Here is a 27,955-nt window from a genome sequence, read left to right as displayed (position 1 = left end):
TGTACTATGAGCTAGTTGTATTTGAAATCTAATAATTCATACTGATAATGACTAATTTTGTTGTATTTTTGAAAGGTATTAATTAATCTTCGCAACCCAAATTATGAAAATGGTGAACATCTTAATTTTAAAACTCATTTGGGCTTAATTCAGGTTCCTCTGAAAGTAAAATATATCTCTGAATTGGTAAGTGAAAGTTATTTATAAATAATCTCTTAAAAGCATGCACATTTTTAAGCTAAATATTTATATATATAATATATTTGAAACATGAATAAAATTAGTCACTTAAATGAGTAGACCCAAAGTTTTTGGATTTCTCTTGGATTTATATATACTTTTCCTTTAGGAATAAAGAATTTCTATTTTTCACTGGTATTTAGCACATTTTCAAATTAGCTAAAATTTGGTTTGCATTTTGTGGCCAAAAAAGTATCCATCTTAACTATAATGGAATCTTGAACTATAATAAAATGATTTCTAAGAATAAATGTTGTTTTCTACATGACTTTATGAATATTGATATTTGGAAATTATAGCATCAATTTTGGCATTGTTTCTATATTTGGATACTGAATCTGTATGGTTATTTATGTTACTGATTTCATCAATAAGGTAAGGAATTACTTTTAAAGTATGGTTCTTGTTTTCAGGATTTTTGTGTGGTTATTGAATGCTACAGCATCTTGTTCTTGTCTTCACACAGTTGAAATTGAGTTGATGGTAAAAAGCATTTCTTCCTCTTATGAATAAAATATATATGCTTCATTAAAAATGAAGTGAAAAAAGTGTAAAACATCCTAAGATTATCGGACTCAATCTAGTTTTGATACTTCAGAACTAAAAAGTTATTTTATTTTAAATGTTTTAGTTGGATCACACTAAGATAAAAATTATTTTTAATTATTCATTTAAAAACTGTTAACATTTATTTTCCTATTAGAAAAATATCTCCCAACTCTAGTTAGGCTTTACCCCAAATTACTTAGTCTTATCCTGGATTAAAACAGATGAATTCATATTTTTGTTTTTAAAGAAGAAAAATGAAATTATGGTAAGAAACCATCAGTAATAATAATGGGCTCTGAGCCTACATTCAGTTTAATTTTTAGGACTATATATTAGTGACCTTTTAAATGAATTAGATTATTCAAGATTTACATTATTTCCATTAGATTACTAAATATTAAGTATATTAGTATTTCTGAAAGAGTTGATTTGCTTAAATTTTTTTTAAAGAATTGATTCACTTCTAAAAAATAAATGCATAAATGTTTGTCTATCAAGGAATTCAGGGTTTTCACCATAGTTTGATTTTTCTTTCTTCTTCTTTCTTATTTTTCTTTCAATATATTTTATCATCTAAAAATGAGAACATAAATAATCCCTCTAAATATATATCAATTACTTGTATGTATATACTCTCTATGAAACGTTCACAACTTCAGTCATCCCAAAATATATCAACTCTTGAAGAAATCAAGTCATTATGCCACTTGGAGGCTATAGATATCATCTCTGCCATCTTGTCTGCTACTAGAGTTGAACTGAAGATGCTTTCAGTGAGTTTACAGATGAGCTTGCATCCCAACTCTTTCATTCAAATACAAAAATCCATTATCTAGTTTTATTCACTGGATAACAGGAAGAAAGAAACAGTAGTAGGATAACAAATGTCCTTGGATAATTTTTTTTTATTAGAACTTCATTTAGAATAAAATAATAATAACTTGTACTTTTAGATTAAAACTACTTGATTAAAGAATTGTAGATTTAGAACTAGAAGGAACCTTAGAGGCTATTGAGTCCAATTCCTTCATTTTATAGATGAGGAAATAAGAGACAGACAGCAGTTAAGTGACTTGTCCACAGTCTCATAGATAGTAAGTGGCTGAGGTAGAATTTTCATTTAGGTGTTGCTGACTCCTAGCACCCTATCCTTTGCAGCATCAGCTAGCTCTTTCTTTTCCAGAAAGACTGTATACTTTGTTATAGAGAAAGATTTTCTCATACAGAAACACTGTTGGCAACATGCCACAATGGATAGTACCTTGGAAAGGATTTAGGCTCTGTGACTTTTGGGCACTTAACCTGTAGGGCTCTAAGCCCTGAAGTATCTTAAGTGGCAGGGCTGCATGGACCCTGACAGTGGGCCTGGAACCAAATTAAAATGTAGCTAGGAAATATTTAACAAAGCAAATAAAAATAAAATATAATACAGATAAGATTAATTTATCATTTTCTAAGAGCTATAGTCAGAGATGTGTTGTTTTTTTTTTTAATCTGAGTTTAACATCGCTATTCTGGGCAAATTTCTAAGACTCTAGAATGAAGAGATGGTACTTCATCTAGAAATTCTTTATACCAATGAAATTATAGGTTTGAACCTCATAACACTGTGAATTAGTTAAAAGTATTATCTTCATTTCACAGATGAAGCTACTGAGACTCGGAGACAAAGGAACCTGGGGTCCCATCTCAAGGACACTCAGCTGGAAAATGTTTGACCTGGGTTTCAAACTCAGCTTTACCCGAGTCCAAGCCCAGTATTCTATCTGCAACATCACACTGTCTGTCTAATTCTTCACTTGTGTTCCATGACCAGTTTTTCCTTCTACTAACTGTACCCATCCTCGATGCCACATTTTGTTACTTTTCACATATAATTGTCAGTGCTACTCTGGGCTTCTATGTGGTATACATAAGCCTGTTTCTGTGTACCACATATCCTTGAATTTTCTGAGATCTTAGTGTTCCAAGATATGTAGCTATGGAAAACTTTTTAAATAGCAGATGAAAACTAATTTATGAAACTAGGATATAATGAAAACATGCATATTATGATTAACATGCTTTAGAAATTTCAGAAGAAAAATTATTCAAGATGAATGTGATTACTTTCTTCATGAATTATAAGAGAATGTCCAGGGAGCAAATGTTCTTTGTCTTCATTTTCACAATACTTTTGATTTCATTATACCTAGCAAAAAAATTCATATAATCTTAGATATTAGCTGTCTAATTAATTACTTCTCATTATTAAATTATAATTTAAGCCTTCTACTTGGCGAGGAATAATTCATACCATTGTGTAGAAAGTGATAGGTACTATATTAGTGAAGATCTCCATAAGATCCATTAAGAGAAAATAGTAGTTCTTTACAATAATCATCTCAGGTAATTAAATTGAGAAGTACTGTTGAAACTGTTTAGAAAACCTGAATTCAGGACTTGGCTCCATTACTTGCTACGTATTTGACTAGGGGATAGGGCATTAAACTGCTTGAAGCTTCAGTTTCTTTACCTGCAAAATAAGGATAATGACACTTTATTTCAAAAGACTGTAGCTAGGTTAGCATTTTGTAAACCTTAAAACTCTTCTTTAAAAAAAATAAGTTGTTAGGGAAAGAAAAATTAGGTGGAAAAGATTTGACTGTTTAGGGATTGTTAATTATTTTTCCTCTGACCTTCACCTTACTTTGTTCATAATAGACATAAAATCAGGATCAGGAGGGGAAATGCTTGGAAATAGGAAGGCATAAAATTAAACTTTGTTGTTGTTTTTAAAATAGAATCAGGAAAATAGAAAAACCATTTAGATGGGAGAACTATTTTAAAAAAATAGTATGTGTGAATTTCTCTCATCCCTTAAAATATGAATTATTTGCATGAAACTGCCATAACAGGATGCCTTTGTATTATCTCTGTTCTTTACATTATTTTAAAAGTTAGTTAACACTAAATAACAATTTTAGAAAAAGGGCACCCAGCATTATCTGGAAAATGTTTTTCATTTTTAATGAAAAGGAATTTTTTATTTGGAGATATTTAGGAATAGTGAGCCTGAGATCTCTATTTATTCCTGTTTTTTTAATTTTTATTTTTCAGAAAGAGTTCTTTGTTGAATTGAGCTTAAATACAGGACAGCTGGGTATTGATGATGCTACACAAGTGCCTCCTGGTTAGTATTTAGCTGCTAAATGAAATATAATAATAATGATAATAATAAATGGCCTTCTTTTAAAAGATTATCTTATTTTAAATTAGTCCCTCAAAATTTTATTTTAAACATCAAAATGCTTTTTCTGATCATTTTATTATTAAGAAGGAATTCAGATGGAACCTTTATCAGCTGTAAGGGATTTTGTAAACTTTTAAATTTAAAAACAGGTGTTGAAAGTTATTAGTAATAGAGACTGTACCTGTGGTTTTAAAAGTCATTAGGCTTCCAAACTTAATTTTTTGAAATAAAAATCTATATTGTTTGTACTCCAATTTTCCCTGCCTAATTATCACTATCCATTTTTACTGACCTTATTGTCATTAAGTTAGGTAAACACCAATGTCTGCTAAAGATAAAATAAGATTAAAAATAAGAATTGTATAGGCCTTATCTAGATATTTTCCTCAACATTTAATTACTAGTACAGACATGGTTTCACAGTCCTAGTGTAAACATTGATTATACTAAAATGGTACCATCAGAAGAAGCCAAATATATTAAATTTCCTGTCTGCCCCATATGTGGGTTTTTTGTTTTACCCTATAAATATATAGAATATCTTTCTTTTTTGGCAAGCTTTTCATTGCTCTATAGGAGGTAGGAATTCATTTGAACTAGAACTTTTGGGTTTTGTTTTGTTTTTTTCCTCTTTCTCCTTGATCCTCTGAGAGTTCTTAAAAATAGTTTTCATTATGAGTGTCTGTGTCTTTTTTATTTTTCAATGTCACTTTGATGTCACTTAGTTGTTATGGTAGTTTTTGTTATCTCATTATACATAGGCAATAACTGCTGCACATGAGTTAAATTATTGCTTATTCAATGATAATGTTTTGCTTGTGTTTTAGATTGATAATATTACTTGGGATAAAGAAGATGAGAAATTTATTTTTTAAGTTTTAAATCATGGTTGTCTAATTTTCTATCCTTATGACTGTGGTTAAATTGAAATATAATACTGAAAATTAGAAAATGTTGCAAAATGATTCATTTATAAAAATTAAGTTTCACTTGTAGATTTAAATTATAGCTAAAAAGAACTTGGATCTTTCAAATTCTTTAAAATCAATCCATCCATAAATTATTATTTTTGTTCATACTTTGATATATCCATAATTTTCAGCTTATTTACAAATATAATGAGAGAAAACTATCATTAAAGGTCAGAATATATATCTGACATAAAAATCTATGGGGTTTTTCTTTCTTCTGGTCCTATTTTATATATTTACAAACTCACATAAATACTTGTTCTTACACATGCTTGTCATGGCACTAGCTTTGGAGAATAGGGCTAATATTCTTTTCATGGGTAGTGCTTTTTTTGTCTTTTATAACTTTGAGGAATGTACTTGTGATATCCAAATCTTTTTCATAATAATGCTTATGTTATGTTAGAATTCTGGTGAGTTTATGCTTTACCAGTACCCTAAGATTCTCAGTGGGGAAAAAAGTGTCACTAATGGTCAATGCTTAGCAATAACTCTTATGACATTATGCATCATTACATCAAAACTATATTTGTATGAAAATAACACAATTAGTAGATGATTCCAGTTATTAGAATGTTTCCTATTTTCATTGATATGAGAAGGTATTTTAGGAGGAGAGGAAAGGGAACTTAACTTACCTTTTTCATGTATTTTTAGAGGTTGCTGAGATGACACCTCCAACTTTATATAACCTTAGACAACTTAAGAAAAGGAACTTTCTACATTCAAAAGAATGGTCATTGTCACTAGAGATAAATGTTTTTAACATGGTCAACCTTTTTAAATGCCTAAAATGGATGACAGCAGTTACACATAATGTTTATAGAGCATTTATTTTTCAACTCATAATATTATTTTCTCTCCAAACTCAGAGCTTTTTGAAAATGAGCATGTACGGCTTGGACAAAAAGGTAAGTTAAAATTCTAATTTTTATAAATTCTTAAGAATTTAGAATTCCCTAAAGAAATGCTTGTGTTCTGTACCATTATTTAATAACCTATTCCCTAAAAAGTAAAGAATCTAAAAAGGTAATCACATATAAGTAGGGATAATAAAATGTAATGGAAAGTATATAGACAAAAAGGCTATTATTTTACCTCTAGAAAAAAATAGCAGCTGAAAACTGCACAGTTGGTTCACTAAAAAAGAAATAGAAAGCACAGACACATATCTCTGTGGTAATAATTTAACTCATGCTACCTTTGAATTTTATTTTAAAATCAAAGAAGCCCATTTGTCTTGGATACACACACACATCTCATTAGTGTTAATGGGAATTATGCACATGCATCAGGAGAAAATATAACGTTAACACTTCTAGATGATTATTCTCAGAAGTAAGATTTAACAACTGATTCATCTATTAGTTCCTTTGGGAATATTTTCCCCTTAGATTAATGAAGTTTTTCCTGATTTTGATGAATCTTATTTTTGAAAGCACAGATGCCTGTGATGTCAGTGTAGATGTTTTATATTAATGCTGTTAGAGTCCTAAAGCCAAATGCAGTAATTTTTAAAAAATCTTATTTGTAGGATTTCATTTTCATTCTGTAGAACTTTTGCCATAAATACAAAATAAAAGATAATCTTGTATTTGTTTGTTAGCATTAGTTTTTATCTCCAGATCTCTATATAGCTTTGTTTTCTTTAACCATATCTTTCTTCCATTAAAAAAAATAAGATAGATTTTAGAGGGCTGCTAGGTGACTTAGTGGATAGAGAGCCAGGCCAAGAGAGGAGAGGTTCCTGGTCCAAATCTGGCCTCAGACACAGATGTGACCCTGGGCAAGATACTTAATTCCTTGTCCTTACCATTCTTCTTCCTTAGAACCAATACATAGTATGAATTCTAAGACAGAATAAAGGGGTTTCTTTTTTTTAAGACAGATTTTATTAAGTATGTATAATAATGACAACAGTAATGAAAGGAGCTAAAATTTGTATCATAATTTAATATTTGCAAAATGTTTTAGCTATACCAACTATCTTGATCAAAGTAACTATGTGAGGTAGATATATTTAGCTTTCCCATCTTGCAGATACAGAAGCTGAGTCTTGGGGAAATTAAGTCACCTATCCATGGTTATATAGCTAATTAAGTTTCAGAGGTAGTATTTGAAGCCAGAGTTCTTTCCTCTATGCTGTTTTCTTAACTATAGGTCATTGAGTTTGTGTATTTTTATATATTTTGATAACTATATTTCACTTTAATTGGTTTTTTTATAATCCTATATATTTCATTTTACACATTAAAAAATATTCTGCAAAGGGCTCCACAGGATTACTAGTCTTCCTTATGACTAGTATTATACCAGAAAAGATTAAGAACCCCTACATTGTATCATGCTGTTACATGAAATAGTTCCTTTTAATTAAATGTTAGTTGGATGTTCTTATCTTCATCTTTATCCGTTTTTGGCATTTTTTCCCCTCAGTATCTAGAAAATTCTCAAGTTCAAAACAGTTTAAACATTATAGGTACTTAATTTGAGTAAGTATAAAGGAAAGCTTGCTTTGATTTGACCTGGAAGGTTAAAATTATTTTGTTCCTCTGAAAAATCTTTTCATTGAGTAGTAATCCCTTAAACTATCATGCAAATGGGGTGGACCTTAGGCAGAGTATATTATAAACCAAAACTTGTAACCAAGAACAGGAACTACAGAACAATTTGAAACTTGACAGTAGTAGTATTATGAAAAGAGCAAGTTATTCCATCACACTGGAAAACCAGAGAAAGAAAGAAAAATTAAACTATAGTGTGGTGTGATGTCAGACCTTAGGAATAAACATAGTTTTTTTTTCTTGTTTTTTTTTAAACCTTTAACTTCTGTGTATTGACTTATAGGTGGAAGGGTGGTAAGGGTAGGTAATGGGGGTCAAGTGACTTGCCCAGGGTCACACAGCTGGGAAGTGTCTGAGGCCGGATTTGAACCTAGGACCTCCCGTCTCTAGGCCTGGCTCTCAATCCACTGAGCTACCCAGCTGCCCCCAATAAACCTAGTTTTAAGAAAAAGAAGTTTTTGAGTTCAAAAGACTGAGCCAATGCATACTAGTAAGTAATGGTCTTACCACTTAAGCCTTTTGTATCTAGTTATATAACTTAAAATGTATTTCAAATTTCTCCATTAACTTTAACATTCTAGTAAAATCTTGATATGGTATTTTTTTCTTTCGGCAGTTTTAGCAGAACAAGATAGTGCTGCTGCTCAACAGTATATCAGACAAGGTAGCCCAACGGCCCTTAGAGCAGAATTGTGGGCCCTCATTTTGAATGTTTCTAATCAACCTGAGGTAAGTAGAAAAAAAGCACAGGCTATATTTCAGTTGTGCATATATATTTTGCAAAAGCTCACTTGCAAGAAGTGGGAATATTTGTTTATTTGATCATGAAATAATTTTTTATACTTTTACGTTGTGTTACTTTTAGAATTTTTGGAACAAGATTACCATGTAATTTAAATATTGTAATACTTCAGTTATATTTAGTTTCTACAATAACAAATATTTGTTATACCTAATATGTGTAAACTTCTGGGATTTAATCTCTACACTCCAGGAATTTACCATTAGTTACATTTTTCAGGCAATTAACAAACATTTATTAAGTGATTGCCATGTGTCAGGCATTGTGCTAAGTGCCAGAAATACAATGAAAAAGCCAAAGCAATCTCTGCCTTCAAGAAGTTTATTTTTTGATGGAGGAGACAACATATGTAAGTCAAAACATGCGAGAGAAATATAGAGCACATGGAAGGTAATCATTGAGAGGATGACACTAAGAACTAGGGAACCAAGAAATTACAGGTTGTGATTTGAATAGCATAAGCATATAGCAGTTTAAAAAAACTACTGAAAAGTATGTGTAGAAGAAACTTCTGAATAAGAATATTTCACATCTAGGAAATAGACAAAAAAAAAGTATCAGACAAATATGAAAAAAAGTATCAGTTAAAATGTAACAGACTAGAACAATAAATTATTATGCATGCTATTTACTTTTAAAATATTCTTAATATAGACATTTTTACTTAAAATGTTTACTTGGATAATATAAATGATTAGTAAATCTAAATATTCAAATAATCTTTTAAGTAAATAATAGGTAAATAGAGCTGTCAATATCCCTCACAAAAAACATATACATAACTTTTAGAAAATAAAATTATTCATGACTACTATGGAAAATTACCCACAAACTGTTGCCTGGAATATATTAGAAGTTAAGTTATATAGAGAATTTTTTTCTTAGCCTCTAATTTCTTTCTGCAATTTGTGAAATAATTAGATATTTTGTTAAACCTCTTTCAGGAGGTATATGAAATACAATATGTGAAAAATATCACACTATATAGATCTACCATTCTAGATCCCATACAAATAATGGTAGATATGTGTTAATCAATTTTTTAAAGTCTGTGATGATGCTCAAATATTTGACAATTGAAAAAAATTTTGTCTAATAAGCAAAATGTAACAAATTGGGAAATTATGGTCCACTAATCTAATGAAAAAGATAGCTAGTTGGCACAATGGATAAAGCATTAGGCCTCAGGAAGACCTGAGTTCAAATCTGGCCTCAGATATGTCCTAGATGTATGTCCCTTGGAGAAGTCACTTTACCTGGTTTGCCTCAGTTTTCTCATCTGTAAAATGAGCTAGAAGGGGAAATGGCAAATCACTTTAGTATGTTTGCTAAGAAAACCCCAAAATGGAGTTATGAAAAGTCAGAAACAATTGAAAAAAAGATTGGAATGCTATAGAGCAATTAAGGTAGACAGAGATGACAGATGTCAAGAAATAGGGATAGATCTAAAATTGTTCAAAATAGACAAAGAAGAACTAGAAGGACATGAATAACACCCCATGTAAGAGGAGAAGTAGGAGAGGAGCATGGTTATGGAATCAGAGGGTCTGGGCTCAGTGCCACCTCTGATAGTAATGACTAAATCACTTAACCTTCTCTAAGATTCAAGTTTTCTCATTTACAAAATAATTAGTTTGGATTAGATATCTTTCAAGGTTTATTCCAGTTCAAGAGCATAATCTTATGAACAAAAATTACTGGTCAAAACAGAAAGTAAATGAAATATAATAGTTTCATGCAGTGAAATTCATTTATTGAAATATACTTGTAAAATACATTTAACTGTAATTGTATTTAATATAATAATGAGTTAATTTTAATTAGAATAAGTTTATTATTAGATAGTGTTAAAATAGTAGTATTTAATAAATAGTACATTTTAGATTAGAAACTAGTAAAGGATATCAGTTAAATTGCTTAATAATTCAAAGGAGATAAAATCTATAGCCTGAGATATCTGTACATAAGCATGCAAAATATAGATAACAATCAAACATGAAAAATTCTCTATTAAAGGCAAGTTTGACCTCATAGTAAGATTTGGTGCAGTGGGACCCATACATAGATCGGGTATGGCTCTAGAGCAGGGGTTGGTAACATATGGCTCTTTCTTCAGGAGCCATAAAGTCAATTTTTTTTCAGGCGCTGTTACAGGAGTGCACTGTCAGCACTGTATGGCTCTCATGAAATTACATTTAAAAAAATGTGGCATTTATGGCTCTCACGGCCAAAAAGGTTGCTGAGCCCTGCTCTAGAGAGTTATACTTTATTCATTGGGAACAGCATAGATAAAAGTTAAATGATTTGCATTGTATTTTAAGGTATCCTCATTTTAGGAAATTCAGAAACCCTTAGCAGGGAAACTTCATAGAATTTGGATAAAGATCATTAAAGCAGAAAATCTTTCAGATTTAATAGAGACAATCTGGACAGAAAGAGGAAGTAGATGAGGAATTTGGAGGCTGGACCATAATTCTTACACAGAAACATAATATAGTACCCTTGGGGGATTCACCTCTCTGGACATCTGCCTTAAGCTCTGTTCCAAAAGAAAAACAGTTATTACACAATAATAAAAAACAGTTCTTTGCTGTCTTAATGAAAATTTTATTCTTCAGATAGAGTAAGCAGCAAGGAGAAATTCCATTTTCTTATTTGTAAGCTGAGTGGTTTGGTAAAAGGGGAGGGAGAATCATGTGATCTAAATTTAAGATCTCTTTATGAGATACGGACACTGTTTCAGAATCAATTGTATAGTTATATTATCTAATTAGAGAAATGGTCAAAATCAACCAAATTAGAAGAAAGGTTAAAAATGAGAAAAATATATTGAATTTGATTGCAACAGTTTCAGTCCAATCTGTTTAAACTAGCTGTTGTCTGGGAAAAATGAAAAATAGAAGAGAGTAAAGACATTTGTTCTATTACTTTTTAAGAGAGGTTTGGCCAGTGCAAAACTTTTACCACAATAAGCAGCCTTGAAAGAACTCAGAAACTGCCTTGCCAAGTGGAAAGAATGTAGAAGCCTAAGGTAACATAGATTTAGAGTAAAAGATTATTTACATAATATAAGAGAAAATGACAGAAGATTATAAGCAATATCATCTGACAGTGAGAAACAGTTGAGAAGAAAACAACTGCACAGAATTCCACATGAGACATAAGTAAGCAAGCACATTTATAGCTTAAAACTGGAAAGGTTACAAATAAACATGAACTAGAACAGGTCTGCCAGCCCTCTCATTTATTGTGGTGTAATCTCCCTAGAGACTGTAGTATTTAGGGTCTCATTACATTACTTGATGGAACTTGAGAATGTGGCAATAGCACTTAAAATGATGATGTCAGTAAGATTGTCTGAAAATGATCCAGTATCCAGAGAGGATATCTGTGAGAGGCAACATAAATTTAAAGTTACTCAGAGATCAATTTCCAAGATATCTGAAGAGAGATTCCAAAAGAATGGAAAACATCAAAATTACACTTTTATCCAAAAAAAAAATAACAAGTTCCAACTTGTTAAAACATTTCTCACCTATAGAAAATCTTCATAATATATGTCTATACATGCATCAAGTGTATTCTTAATAAGAATATGAGAAGGGATTCAGGCAAGTTTTGGAGACTTTTCTATAGCTCATCATATCTTCACAGTCATAAGAACTATAAAAAATATAAAATGTTACTGTGTCTATTGTTTGTGGATTTAAAAAAAAGGCATATAACTAAGCAAAAACAAATGAAACCTGTAAAGATTCTCCTCAAATAAGGGGTCTCCTATATGTATTAAAATCATGTTTCTTTGACAAATATGATCAGAGACTTTTGCTCAACTATGTGCTGAGATTTATTATGAAAACCCAGAAAGCTATAAAACTGAGAAATATGCTTATCAGTGTGTCCTCTACAGAGTTCAAATAGAAGGATTTCCTGTCATTGGCAAGGTTTTCCAAATACCTAATATTCATGAAATTATGAAGCCTTCTTACAAAAATACATTGTAATGCCAAAAAGATTAACTTGATCATTCATTTTTAGAAAAAAATGTCTCACAAAATGCACACTGCCCAAATTATCATATTCAGTTGTACAGGTAGTTCATTGAATTGAGCCATCATTACATACATTCATAGCTATCTATCTTAGGCACTTTAGGTAAACAATGAACTTGGACCAGAATTGAGTAGGAGACAGAGACAGACTAGGTCCTATTTTAGAAATTGCACAACATTTTTATTGATTCCCTAGTAATTTGCTTTTGCAGAAGATCATTTTTTTAAAGTAGCAATTTCTTCTGGTAATATCTACATGCCTTTGAATCATCAATTACAATCTCAGAAAAATAAAAATATCAGGTGACCAGAAAGCAGTGGAAAGATGCATCACTGGAATAAGATGGCTGAGGCATATTATATCAGTGGTGACTTAGAAATGGCATAAAACACACATATCAGGAATATTTATCATCATGTAATTTGCACATTGGATAAATAGCCTAAATGTTCCACTAGGATATGTGAATTATCAAGATAACCAGAGGGCAATATAATAGTATTGCAATGGTTCATCTTTGGAGGTGTTACAAAAAGTCATATATATATAAAGACCTGAGAAGTCCTGCTAAGTCTATTTTTAATAAGACCTATTTTTAATAAGACGTATTATTTAATAAGACCTATTAAGTCCCATTAACACTACTGAGATAAGGAGCTAACTGAAGTTTTAGCGTAAACATTGCCTGCTACTCTATACTCCAAACTCAACTTTGTAACAGATTTGGAATTTTAAATATTTTGTTTCACTTAGTCATTAAATTATGCAAATTTTCATATTTTAGTTTAAGATAAGGTTACCATTTTAATTAGAAAAAGGTCACCTCAGCTGAAAATATTTTATTTTGGCCATCATATCCATTTTTCTTCCATACAGGACCAAGAAGGCCTAAGATCAAATTAATTCTTCCTAGAATTCAGAACAACAGCTGTGTTTTCTAAGTAGCTTTAAGGCTTTTGGAAGTCATTTAACCTCTAAGGGAAGGGGTTCAGTTACCTCATCTGTAAAATGAAAGGATTCTAGCTCTATCAATGTATGCTTCTTTAATTTTATGATTTTTTTATTATTAAAAAAAAACCCAGCTTTTGTGGGAAAGTATTATTAAACTCTAGTGGAAGTCCCAGTGAAAACAACCAAAAATACTTAAATTATCTGGGAGGCATTATACCAACACAGCCATTCATTAAGTGCTTTCTAGGCACCAGACACTATGTTAAGTGCAAAGGTTACAAAGAAAGGGGGGAAAAAATAGACCCTGCCTCCAAGCATTCTAATGGACGAGACAGCATGTAAATAGCTAAGTGCATAGAAGATAGACAGGTAGACAAACATAGATAGGTAGAATGAAACCAAGGAAACCATGAGAACAGAGAAAAGGCAGTCCAAGGGCAGCCAGTGCAAAGGAAAAGATGAACGCTACAATGTCACGTTCAAAGAACACTTCAGTAGACTGGTGTGGCTTGAAAAGCTACAAAGCTGAAAAGGCAGAAAGGAGTCAGAGTCCAAGCTTTAAATGACAGAATTCAGTGTTTGAGCTCAGAGGTGAAATGATAGGGAGGCTTTGGAGGCCATTGAGGAGCAAGGTGACATGGTCAGACCTCTGGTTTAGAAAAACCTCGTAGGCAGATTAGCAGAGGTTGGATTGGAGAGAGAGAAGACATAGGAGAAGGAGCCCGGTTAAAAGGCTGTTGCAGTGGGGGGCAGCTAGGTGGCTCAGCGAATTGAGAGCCAGGGCTAGAGGAGAGGTCCTGGATTCAAATCTGGCTTTAGGCCCTTCCTTAGCAGTGGGATCCTAGGCAAGTCACTTGACCTCTATTGCTTTAGCCCTTACTGTACTTCTGCCTTGGGACTAATTTACAGTATTAAGGTGGAAGATAAGGGTTAAAAAAAAAAGGCTATTGCAATAATCTAGAAAAGAGATAATGAGAACTTAGGGTGGAGAAAAGAGGACTTACATAATAGATTTCAAGGTAGAAACAAGATTTGAAAGTGGAAAGAGGAGCTTTGGGAAGCTTAAGGAGTGTTTGGAATAGTTGCTGTGAAGAGTGGGATGGTAGAACAGAATGTTTACCTGGCTGTAATGAAGGCCAAGTTGAGATTAAATAACAGAAATTTTTAGTGACCCCAATCAACACAGTTTTGTGATTTCCTGGATCTTTGTTCAGCAGCACATGAATAGGAACTAAAAAGGCAGATATGTAGTATTTACTGCAAACATTTAAATGATTAATTTTAATTTGTGTATAGAAGCATTTGGCATATCAATTAGAATATTTGTGATTTGTTTTTTATTAAAATATTACTCTCCTAGCACTGGTCTTAAAGGATCATCTTTTATATTATTTTAAAACCAAAGGAACATTACAAATTCAATTGCAAACAAGTTATTGTTTTGAATAGCAAATAAAATAAAATTTTCTACATTGTCTATAATTTGAAGATACATTAAATTAACTTGGATAATATTTTGTAGTATATTTTTATTTATAGGAAAAATTACTTTGTTTTATTTTAGTCCTAAGTAGTAGTACAATAATACTAGTAGAAAAGTAAATGTTCAAGGCACATGTTTTCAGATATTACATATTCCATAATTATATTTGGAACTTGGATATAGATAGTGGCATCTTTGAAAGGAAGATAAAACAATTAAAATGAAGATATGTAAATTATCTTGACAAGGATTAAATTGTGAAGCGTCTTGAGTTCATGACATATGAGAGTCAACTGAAGGAACTGGGGTTGTTTAATTTGGAGAAAAGAAGGGCTATCAGAAACAAGAGTAATGGGGGAAATTATGTCATGTCTATTCTTTGAAGGAGACATTACTGGGATTTTCTTGAGATATTAGGAGTTCTATTCACTATGTCAAAATGATAATGATAATGATGATAAATTTTTTTTGTACTTTCATATATTTGATTTTCAGAACTCTGTGAAGTAGTTGCTATTATTTCCCCATTTTACAGATCAGGAAACTGAGGCTGAGAGAGGTTAAATGACTTGGATAGGGTCACATAGCTGTGGTAAGTGTCTGAGACAGGGTTTGGATATAGGTTTTCTTGCCTCCAACTCAAGTCCTTTATTCAATGTGCTATGCAACATTTCATTTGTGGTATGGAGTAAATAAAATTTATAGTATTAAAAATACTAAACAGAAAATTAAGAACTTCAGATACCATGTAGCTGCTCTACTACCAATAGCATCTCACTTTTTATATTAAAATTTTTTTCAAATATACCACCCCTAGAAGAGGCAATAATCATTGTTCATAAAGAGCTCTCTTTACAGCTTTAAGTCCTAACTCTGACATATAAGTCATGCGTGACCCTACTCAAATCATTTAATTTCTTAGCATCCCCAAGGAAACTGTCTAATAACACAAATTTTAGGAGAGGTGCATTGGAAGAAACTTCTTTAAAAGGGAGTTCAATTATGTTTCTTTTTCCCAAGTCTTCCCATTAGATCATATATTCCTTGAGAGCAGAGGCTCTTTTCTTTATGTGGACTTCACAACACTGAGCATAATATTTGTTGAAACAATTAAAATCATTCCTTTTTTTGTCATTAGCAATCTAAAAAGTATTTTAGAACCTCTGTTTTTATTAAAAGTTTGTTCTAGAGTAGGAATTTTTAACTTTTTATATATGGGCCCCTATGGCAGTCTGGTGGAGACTACTGTATCCCTTCTCAGAATAAATTTTTTTTTAAGTATAATGTAAAATAATTAGGATTATAGAGGAAACCAATTATTTTGAAATACAGTGATCAAAATGTAGAAAAATAGCAGCCTGACTTATAGACCTAGTTAAGAATCACCATTCTGGAAATACCCAGAGTCATTGGATTTAATTTTTATGTTACTTTTGGTTCAAGATTAATGCAAATGTTTTAATATTTATTCATGAAAGTTCTTCTATTTTTATATCTGCAACTCTAATTGTCCATCACTTGTCAACTTGCCTAATAATCTTTTATTGTATTTCTTTTTATTAAAAAGCAATGTTTCCCTCTATTTTGGCATGATACTTTTACCTAGGCTTTCTATGAAGAATACAGAGGCCCTTTATGATGTTTTCTTTTTATTAAATAATAGACTTTTCATATCTCATGAATTATTTCCATGTGAATTATATCCTAGCATATTTTTCAAAGTAAATAATTTATTTAAGAAATAAAGAAGAGAAAGTGACTAGTAGAAAAGCACAAGTTTTTAAATTTAGTCATAATGTGGGTCTATTATAATTAGAAAGGTGATTTAAGAAACATTAAAAAAGGCTTTTAATAAGATTTTAAAATAAAATATAATCATAACTTACTTATCCTATCTTCCACTGAAGATTTGATTCTACGTAGAATCAGATGATAGAGAATGCTGGATTATGGAGAGTATCTGCTATGCGCAACTCTTCTTTTGTTCCTGGTCTCTCTGGGGTACTTACCTCTATCTTAGCTGTGCTTCATGGGCAGCCTTGGTAGGTTGTGGGGAAAGCATTTATAAACTCAGAAGGGACTATATTTTCCTTAATTATTCTGTTCTAGGTTAGAAGGGATAATATTCAGAGACTGGAGTTGATCAGTTTCTTGTATTTTAAAATCAAATCTCACATTCTATTATTAAAAAACTATCCATTAATATCAGTCCACCATTTGTTCTTAAAGTGAAACAGGAGCTCTCATCTAGGGTAGCCTGGTGTGATTGTGGGCAGTGTAGAACTAACTGAATCCTGAATCCCTGAAGCACAGCCTTGGTGGAGATCACTAGACTGCCTCCCAGGTCTTTTCCTTTAATCCTATCTTGAGTTTTGTAGGCTAGGGTTTATAAAACATAAGTTCTTATGTTCTTTTTATTCTTCAAGAATTCTGGTTGTAAATCTCAGGTCTTAACCAAGAACTTCTGTGCTTTGGCAGAGTTCTATATCCTCTGTTATAATTTACACCATGGGAATTGACCAGATATCCCAAGCCCTAAAGAACAAATTTGGGACTTTTATTTTGCCTAATTTGGGATATGTGTTCATCTTAAAGAATTCAAATTGGCAGGCATTTATTAAATATCTTTGAGCAAGGCTCTGTGTTAGGCATGAAAAGTAGAAAAAGAAAATAGTTCCTGCCCTCAAATAATTTACTTTCAATGGGGTTGTTATAACCTGTATGCCAGAAAGTCAATACACACCAATACTTCACAGTTAAGCAGAGTAGATTGTTTATCTGCCTTGGTCAGATGCTTGAATAATAGTCATTTGTACTTTTATGTTTTACCAAAAGGCTTGATTCTGCATATAATAAGAGTCTTTGAATTTCAAAGTTATTTCTTTTATTTTAGGACCTGTTGTATTATGAGCAGCTCAAATCTAATGTGATTCAGCATGATCTGTTAGTGGATAGCCTTATTTATAAGGTAAGTAAATATAATAGTGAATCTTTTTATTTCTCATTTCATTAGTATCATTAAACATTTATTATTGAGGATCCATAGAATATGTAACCTGTACTGGCATGTTATGGGTTGAATCAATCTTATCAAATATTTTGAGAAATCATTATAAATATGGTTGATTTGCCCTGAAAAATATACATAAATTCCTTTGTTTACCAGCACATCCATTCCATTTGAAACTATCACTACCTCCTCCTTGATTCTATATATCATCAAGTTAGGAGAATTATGATAAGCCTTTGCCATTGCAAGTTCATTTAGGAATTACTTCCAAATGCATACAACAAAAAAGGGGAAAAGAACTGGCAGAGTATGAGCTTTGGAAAGTATCCTAGAAGCTGTCTAATCTGTCCCATACCTGAATAAGAAAATCCTCTGATATACTTGAAAATGGTCAGATAGCTTTTGCTTGAAGAAGTCCAGAGTTAAAGAATCCTTTACCTTCTAGTCCATTCTACTTTTAACAAACCTAGTAATTCAGCAGGTTTCCTTTTTATCAATTCTAAAATCATCTCTTTGTAACTTTCACCTGTGGCTCCTATTTTTCTCCTTTAGGTTCAGACAGGATTAGTATAATCTGTTTTCTTGGAGACAGACATTTGGGATGTCCCCCATAATTGTTTTCTTCTCAAGAGCAAATGAACATCCCACATACACCATCACCTCAGCATCCTTCACCACTCTGGTTACCATCTACTTAAAGAAGCTTTTCCTTATCCACTCTAATGTGCTCCCTCCTTAACTACTTTGTATTTCACTTCTTTATAAATATTTATGTATTCACTTTATAGCTATGCAACATAAATATGTATGTGTGTGCATGTACGTGTGTATCTCTTCCATTAGAATATAAAATCCTTAGAAATAGGAATTGTTTCGTTCTTTGTAGTTGCATTCCCAGTACCTATCATAGTTCTTGTTTTATAGTAGACTCTTAATAAATGCTTGTTTTGCTTGATTAATTAGAAACTCTCCTGCTTATCAAAACTCTTCCTAAAATGAAGTGCTCAGAACCAGTACTCAAGATATGGTCTGAGCAGAAAAGACTCTCAAGACTATTAATTCAAGTTATAGACACTGCCTTTTTTAGATTAGCTTGAAATTTCTTTAGATTTTTTGGATGTCATATCACTGTTCAATCATTTTGTACTTTCAAGCTCACAAAAAACTACCTATGCCTTCGTTTCAAGTTATTGTTGAAAATATAAAACAGCATAGAACCAATAACAGTCAGAATATTACATTCACTTTATATTTGCCACTGGTTTTATAAGGACCAATTTTTATTCTTTTTGAATAAAACAAGTTATGAACTAAATTTTTTTCTTAAAACCATTACTTGAATTTTATGACTAGGAAATACCAATTTTCTGTCTACAAAGTATTTGCTATCCAATAGAAAGATGAACTTGAAAGATAGAATTGAAATATAAGTAACAATTAAATGTATTTTGTGCCCACCATATTAATCAGGGGCAAAATAACATGTACTTAAGTATTGAAAGGGAGATAAATTGTAGAGTTGCATGGTGGTGTGATTTGTAGTTCATTCTAAAAGGAATGACTTTTGATATGAGGCTGGGTGATTTAAATAAAAATAAGAGCACATCACATTTGTATAGCACTTTAATGTTTGCAAAGTACCTTCATAATAGCCTTGGGAGGGAGATAGGTAATGTAAGTAATTGTAATAGTAGTAGTAGCAGCAATAGCAGCAGCAGTAGATGTAGATGTAGATGTAGTAGTAGTAGTAGTAGTAGTAGTAGTAGTAGTAGTAGTAGTAGTAGTAGTAGTAGTAGTAGTAGTACCTCTTTTTAGTAGAAAACTAATTCTTAGAAGTTCTATGAATTAGTTATGTTCACAGTATGTGTCTGAAGAACTGTTTGAAACCAGTTGTCCAATGTGTGTCACTGGCTCTCTTGATCTTCTTACCTTGTATTTGCAAAGTCCATAAGAAAAAAAGACTACTATGAACTAGAATTGAACCATTTTCACACATCAGACTAATGCCCACAATCACTTAAGATTGAACTATATCAGCTTATGTAAGAGGGAGATTTTAGGTATTTTATAGGTATATATTTAAACTGTGGCTGCCAGGAATCAATAATTCAGATTGATTCCATAATTAAAATAGACCCAAGTCAGGATCGAGATTAAGGTAGTTTATTTACAATTAGGAAGGTAGAAGGTAGGGAAATAAAGAGAGGGAGAGGCTAGTCCAGGCCTGCAGAGGCCTGGATGGAGAGAGAGGGTTAAAAGACTAATTAAACTAGATTACATGCCACAAGGCCTTAGTAATCAGAGAGGCAAGAGCCTACTTAAGGTAGAATTTGGAAAATGCCAAGGTAGGCCAAGGAAGAAAGTCCTAATTTACCCACATGACAGTTTAGAGTGGAAGCAGCCTGAGGTCTCAGCCAAGATCCATCAGCACCAAGTTCAAAGAGGGAACTGCCCCAACAGGAAGTAACCAACATACTTGAAGAGATAGTGTCTCTCGTCACTTCCTGTGGTCCACCTCTAATTCAAGTGGACAAATGGCAGCCTCTACATTGATTTGGACTGCCCAAAGGGCAGTCCCTTGTTCTTGATTTGTTACTTATTGTCACATGTGAGTAACTCATTTCCCCTCCCCACTAAGGGAGGTGGGGATGATATCATTTCTCATAGTAGAGTTTTAACTATGAATGGGCTTAAGCTAATTCTATTCACACACTTATTAAGAACCAAATTTTAATAGATGTTGCCATCCAAATACTCCTGACCACATAGAATGAAAACATTTCAAAATATAAAGCCTTAGAAGTGGTGATCAAAATCATATGGGAAATGCCCGAAGGACATATTCTTGCTGTCCTGTCTGCTGCTAAAATTGAACTGAGAATGCTTTTAGAGCTAAGAAGTATTGCTTTTAATACAAAATTCAGTTATTAAAAAGTCATCTTATCCATTTACACAACAGTCTATAGAATATTAACTATAAATAATAACAGGCTAACAACTTTTCCTTCCATATTCTCTCCAGTCCAGCTACTCTAGCCTACTTGCTATTCCTCACAGATGAGTCTCCATATGCTATCTCCAACCATTTGTACTGGCTTTCCCTCATACCTGGAATGCTTCCCTTTCTCCCTTCTGTCTCTTAAATTATAAAGTTTTCTTTAAGACTCAGCTCATGGAATCCCCTCAGAAGACATCTCCTGATTCACTCCTTCATCATTCCCCACTAGTTGTTGGTGCTTTATATTCTCAGGTGGTCTTGTATTTATTTCATGTATTATCCTGTATGTATTCTTGTAGGTGTCTGTTGTTTCACATGTTTAAATGCTAGCTTTGTAAATGTAAGGATCATTTGGCTTTTGTCTTTGTGTCTATCCTCGGCACTTAACCCAATGACTGGCACAGAGTCATCATTTAATAAATGCATGTTTGGGTGATTCACCTCAGATCATCTCTATTTAAACTTCATCAAAATAGATGAGAAAGAATGGAATCCTAATGATGGCAATAATAACTTCTTCTAAGTTCAACACATTTTCTAGACCATGGTGGCAAAAAGTAAGGGAATGTTGATATCACATGGTAATGTGGGACTACATGTTCCCCTAAAGGATAACCATTGACTGAAATAAGCCTAAAATGCTAATGAATTGGGTTCTAGAAAAACCACTGATTGTGCAAGAATTTTGAGGGGAAAGGTAGGGTTAGGTAAATGTGATGGTGTCAGTGTCAGAGAAGAAAAGAGTAGCATGTATACGAGAGATGTTCCAAAGGTAGAATAAAATCAACAGGACTTGGCAATTGACTGAATATTAGAGGCAGCTAGGTGGCACTAACACTAATCAGGACAAACCTTCATCCCTTCAAGCCCTGGCCCATTTCAGTAATCTTCTGATTAGTCTCTCTACTTCAAGTCTCCCCCTACTCTATTCATTATGCATTCAATCATCAAATTGATCTTCCTAAAGTGTTAGTCTGTCCATATCATTCTCCTATTCAATCAACTCCATTGGCTCCCTATTTCCTCTAGGATCAGAAGAATTAAAAGTTTTCATAGCCTTCATACCTTTCAGATCTTCTTATTCCTTACTAGAGTGCTAACATGGAATTGGTAAGATCTGGGTTCAAATCCAGCATGTGACCCTGAGCAAGTCACTTAGCCTGGGTTTCTGATTTCACATCCATAAAATAGGGTTATTGTAGGTAAAACAAACCATTTATAAAGTGGCTTTGTAAACCCTTAAAGTGCTTTATAAATCCTAATTTTTTTATTGTTGTCATTATCATCATCATAATTATCATCATCATGGGGCGAGAGAGTGAGAAGTTGACAACACCTAGCTTGCCATCCTAGATAACTGATAGTGATACTTTACCAGGTTCTTCCAAGGTGTTAACTTAAACCCATCTTTCTTTTAAAAAGTGTCACATACCTATTACCACAAAAATGAACACAATGGTGGCAAATATCAGCCAATTATATTTTTATTTTTTTATTTAAATAATTCACACTTGGCATCACTTTTTTAAAAATACTTCCCCAAAAACCTGATATATTGATCAAGAAACAAAAACTTTATACCAGAAAGTCACAAGCATTAAAGAACAATATAATTGATTTGGTAACTATTGAGCAAACTGTGCATGGTCTCCATAACATTTATACTGCCATGCTGATAGAGATAAAAATCATTAGTCCACGCGCCTGTAAGAATTTAAACTGCCGCCTCAGCCATTTTTTTACCTCTCGTCCCTTCCGGGCCTCGTAGCTAAGAGAGCCACTTCCTCCTCACCCAGGAGATTTAACCCCTCTCTTACATCATCATACTTCCTGTTTGCCATGAGGAATCATGGGAAATGTAGTTTCAAAGTCTCCCACATGTCCATAGAAAATATATAACATACTTTTAAATGGCATCTTCCCAATTCCAATTATACACTTCTCCATACATCTGACAGGTAGACTATCCTATGCTCTCCTAATTTGCTTATGATATCACCCATTATGTCCAAATCATATACACATTTTGACCTTATCTTGGTATAGGGTTTAAGATATCGGTCTATACCAATGATGGGCAAACTACAGCCCTCGGTCCAGATGCAGCCCCCTGAAATATTCTATCCAGTGGCAGGACATTATTCCTAATCTGGTGAATACAATGAGTTGGATACAATACAATGAAACTTCCAAAGAGTTGCCTTAGAAACAGACTGACAGATGAACATTTCCTTTCCTTTGGCCCCCTCTTTAAAAGGTTTGCCCATCACTTGTCTATCTATTGGTTTCTACCCTGCTGTTTTCTAGTTTTTACAGCAGTTTTTGCCAAATAAAGAGTTCTTATCTCAAAAGCTCTTTGAGTTTATCAAACATTAGATTGCTATGGTCATTTGCCTAGCTATATTTTGTATCCAATCTATTCCATTGATCCGCCATTTGATGCATATATGTTTAGTATTGATATTACCTCATTGTTTATGGTACCTTTTTTATCAAGATTTAATTCCCTGCCTCATCTCTTTTTATTAAATCTATTTTTGCTTTAGCTTTATCTGAGATTATGATTGCTACCCCTGCTTTTTTTACTTCAGTTGAAGCATAATAAATTCTGCTCCAGCCCCTTATCTTTACTCTGTGTGTGTCTCCCTCCTTCAAATGTATTTCTTGTAAACAACATATTGTAGGATTCTGAATTTTGATTCACTTTTCTATCCACTTCCATTTAATGAGCGAGTTCATCCCATTCACATTCATAGCTATGATTACCATCTATCTGTGTACTCCCCTTTATCTTATTTTTCTCTTTCATCCTGCTATTTCTCTCTCCCTTTATCCCTTCTCACAAGTGTTTTCTTTTTAACCAGTGCCTTCACCCTCCCTCCTATTCCCTCCTTCCTTTTTATTATTCCCTTCCTACTTCTCTATAATGTAAGATAGGTTTCAGTACCAAAAAGGATATTGTTGTTATTTTTTCTCTAAGCCAATTCCAGTGAGAGTAAGGCTTAAACATTGCCTGTTACCACCTTCATCCTCCCCTCCACTGTAATATAGCCTTTTTTGCACCTCTTTACGTGAGATAATTTACCCCATTCTACCTCTCCCTTTTTTCTCTCAGCAAAACTCTCTTTTTCACCCCTCATTTGTTTGTTTTTTTGGATATCATGTCATCCTACTCAATTTACTTCTGAACCTTCTGTCTATGTATACTCCTTCTAACTGCCTTAATAATAATAAAATTTTTAACAGTTAAAAATATCTTTCCATATAAGAATATAATTTGATCTTTATCAAATCCCTTAAATTTTATCTTATTTATGTTTTTATGCTTCTCTTGCATCTTATATTTTAACATCAGATTTTCTGTTGAGGTCTTCTCATGAGGAGTTCTTAGGAATCTTCTATTTTATTAAATGATTATTTTTCCCCAGAAAAAAGTTACTAATTTTTTCTGGAGAGGTGATTTTTGGTTGTAAACTAATTCATTTGCCTTCCAGAATATCATATTTCAAGCTCTTCTAATCCTTTAATGTAGAAGTTGTTAAATTCGGGGAAATTCTGATTGTGACTAACTCTGTGATATTTGAATTGTTTCTTTCTTGTTATTTGCAGTATTTTCTTCTTAGTGTGGGAGCTCTTGAATTTGGATATACTGTTCCTAGGAGTTGTCATTTGGGGATTTATTTCAGGCAGTGATTTGTGTATTCTTTCCATTTCCATTTTACCCTCTTGTTCAAGACTATCAGGGTAGTTTTCTTTGATTATTTCTTATGTGATGTCTAGGACTTTTTTTATTATGGTTTTTGGATAGTCTTATAATTCTTAAATTGTCTCACCTGGATCTATCTTCCAAGTCAGTTGTGGTTTTTTTCCCAATGAGATATTTCACATTTTATTCTATTTTTTCTTCTTTTAAAGTAATTTTATTGTTTCTAGATGTCTCATGAAATCATTAGCTTTCGTTTATCCAATTTAAAATTTTTAAGAAATTCTGTTCTTCATTGAATTTTTGTACTTCCTTTTCCATTTGGCCAATTCTGCTTTTTAAGGGATTATTTTCTTCTAGCATTGCTTTTATTTCTTTTCCCTGTTTTTCTCTGCCTCTTATTTATTTTTAAATACTTTCTGAGCTCTTCCAGAGTAGGAGAAAAATTCATCCATTTTTCTTTAAAGTTTTGCATGTAGCTTCTGTGATCTCACTGTCTACTTCTGAGTTTGTGCCTTGTTCTTCTTTGCCTCCATAATAATGTTCTATGGTTAGGTGTTTGTTGTTGTTGTTTAGTTTGCTCATTTTCCTAGCCTTTTTTTTTCATCTTAAAGGTAAGCTCAGGCACTCTTTTAAACTTCAATTTTTTCCTTGCTGCTATTCTCAGCTCTAGTTATAGATTTCTGCAAGTTTCAGTTCTTCTATGGTGGTCTAATGGCCTATGGAGTGAGAGCTCTGAAAACTATCTCCCACTGTCAATTCAATCACCCCTATGGCCTATTGATGGCTTGCAGGCCCTTACCTTGTACTGGGGTTCAGGCCTTACCTCAAACTTGGAGAAAAACTCTGGACCTCATTCTGGACTTACACTAGCCAGTCCCTCTGTGGACCACTTTGTACTGGAATTCTTAGTCTTATTCCAGGGCTAGGCAGGAGCTCTGGGCTTCCCCTTGGACTTACACCAGCTAGACTTACTGCAGATTGCCTTGTGCTGGGGTTCTGGTCCTCTGCTTACACTTGCACTGACCAGGCACACTGAAGCCTGCCTTGTCCTAGGTATATCTTTGAGACCTCACTACAGGCTTAAACTGGGGTCTAGAACTTCAAGGGGTGAATGTCAATATGCTCTGTTGTTGGCTTAGGCAGGGTCTCAGGATCTCAATGTTTTATAAAGGAAGTTTTTATTTATTTACAAATTGATGACTCTAGAAGACCTGAGACTTTTTGATTCTGAGTAATTTAGTGAGCCTCATAAAAAATGTCAAAGGTAAGTGAAAGTCTTTGTAATTTATCTATATTTATATATATTTGTGAAAGGCAGATAGAGAGCCTCCTTCAAAGTCTGGAAGATATGGATTCAAATTTCATCTTCTATGCCTAGTTATATATGAATTTGGACTCTTCATTTCTAAACAAATTATAGAGTAAATGCTCACCTGCATGGGTAGAAGGTGTTACCTCATTGACAATTCCTTAAATGAATGAGATCACAGATATTTTCTGAATATGTCTATTTTAGAGGTGATGCTTTAGTGGTATGATTTTCCTTTTCAGAAAAATAAGTGGTCTATGACTTTTTCAGTACATTTCTATCTTTAATTCTAGGATGTGAAGCTAACAGCCAGCAATGATGATTACTATTTTGTATTTGAAGATTATTTGTATCAGGTAAGTTAGAAAGAATCAGTGTTTCTTTTTCAGGGTGCAATTACTAGTTAAATTATGCCATTTTAAGAGATATTTATCATTAACATTTTGTAGTGCTAAAATTCAAACCTTGTTTTTTATTGATCCAAAAAAAGTATTTTTCATTAGAACAAGTTTAACTTTTCCCCAATAATAAGGGACTAGTTGGAAGAAGAAAAAAAGGCTTTGAACAAGTGAATTTTTGATGATCTTTTTGTATTATAAAATAGAACTTGAAGGTAGAAACTAGAAGCTTATAAATCATTGTTATGGGTACAAATAATTAAAAATGAATGTCATAGTTCATAGGGGATCATTTATTTCATAACCAGAACCTCTTCAAAGGAATCATTTATGAGAATTCCTTATTGAATAATAGGATAAATAGTTAAAATGTCTTTAAATGTTTGCAAAACACAATTACCACTTGATTATGCAAGCAATGATATTGTAGTTAGTTGTCTTTAGGTCATTTTCATCTCTGCTAAAATATCATTTTATCATAAATGAGGAACTAATTTTTTGTGGAATTACCTAGATTATGGGGTTTTTCTTTTAAAGAAGAAATAGATTAGATGTGCAAATTTACTCATTTGAACTTGATTGGGATGTCAGTGTAAATGTCATGGAAGTAATGTAGAATATACATAGCAATTTTTGCTTGATTAGATGTAAATTAGTAACAGCTGTTAGAGTGGGCTTAATTTTTTTAAGATAAAAGAAGATGCTAAATCAGAATCTTTCAGAAAACTGTAATTACTAATGCACTACAGGAGTTAAATTTGAAAAGTAAATATTTTTTGCAAGTATAAAGCAAAAAAAAACTTGGAAAACAGTTTTTATTTAATTAGGATATGACTGCATATGATTGAATGTTTTTTAGACCTCAGTTAAGTAAAACTATTTTGTTTCTTCTTATTTTGTCATGTGATTTTAATGTGAAACCAGTGCTTTTTCTTTATTAAAAAAATCAACCCATTTGTAACCCTCAGGTCTGAAAACAATTGTCCTTTTCTTTATGTCATCAGATATCAGAGTTAAAGATGTCATTTCCTTCATGAGATCTAAGGCAAAATTAATGATTTTCCATGATCACAGATAAATAAATGTTAAGAAAAAATACTCTTGAAATTAATATTTTTTCTTTTCTGATAGCAGTTGCTTTCCAGGCTTATGTTTCTGAAGTCTTTGTAATTTCTCAGATAGAAGAAAATACTTTCTTCCTCCTAAAGACAATTCAATTACCTCTATAATTATAGTTGTACTTCTTTACCTTTCATTACTGTGACCAAAGAATGTCCGAGCATTAGTGGTAGCTCATCATAGGATAGTATTTAGCGGCCTTTGTTTTTCTACTCCTTCTTGAGGTTTATTTCATTTCTCCTGATTTTATCTCTTTAGAACAAGAATAAGTTTCTGCTAAAGATATTATCTAAAGGAAACTTTTATGAATTTTTACTTTGTACACTATACTGATGTAGCTAGTATTTGTCAGTGATTCATATTCCTTAGCTACTTTGTATGGTAAAATTTTCTATAGATATACTTTCCCCATCCCCATATGTTTGCTTATATGATTCATGTTACATGATGATAGGTTTGCCCATTCATCAAGGCCCAGTTCAGATGCCATCTTCTCTGTGAAACTTCAAATTATTCCTCTAGTTAGAAGTGATCACTATCATCAAAGCCACTGTACTTTTACCTACCTTA

At 32.5% G+C, this 27,955-nt stretch overlaps 1 protein-coding gene across 2 annotated transcripts in view; it reads left to right on the top strand.

Moving 5' to 3' along the window:
• Nucleotides 1–27,955, top strand: part of TBC1D19 (TBC1 domain family member 19) — a 108,634-nt gene that overhangs the window by 33,059 nt on the left and 47,620 nt on the right. For both annotated transcript variants that reach the window (XM_044680776.1, XM_044680775.1), the window contains 6 exons: nt 76–186; nt 3,889–3,961; nt 5,865–5,903; nt 8,173–8,285; nt 17,739–17,813; nt 26,162–26,224. In XM_044680776.1, the coding sequence (XP_044536711.1) occupies nt 76–186; nt 3,889–3,961; nt 5,865–5,903; nt 8,173–8,285; nt 17,739–17,813; nt 26,162–26,224 (474 nt within the window). The remainder of the gene's footprint in view (nt 1–75; nt 187–3,888; nt 3,962–5,864; nt 5,904–8,172; nt 8,286–17,738; nt 17,814–26,161; nt 26,225–27,955) is intronic.

Source organism: Gracilinanus agilis, chromosome 6 (assembly GCF_016433145.1).
Source record: "Gracilinanus agilis isolate LMUSP501 chromosome 6, AgileGrace, whole genome shotgun sequence".
Taxonomy (NCBI): domain Eukaryota; kingdom Metazoa; phylum Chordata; class Mammalia; order Didelphimorphia; family Didelphidae; genus Gracilinanus; species Gracilinanus agilis.
The sequence above is the reverse complement of the archived record's forward strand: the minus strand, read 5'-3'. Positions and strand labels throughout refer to the sequence as shown.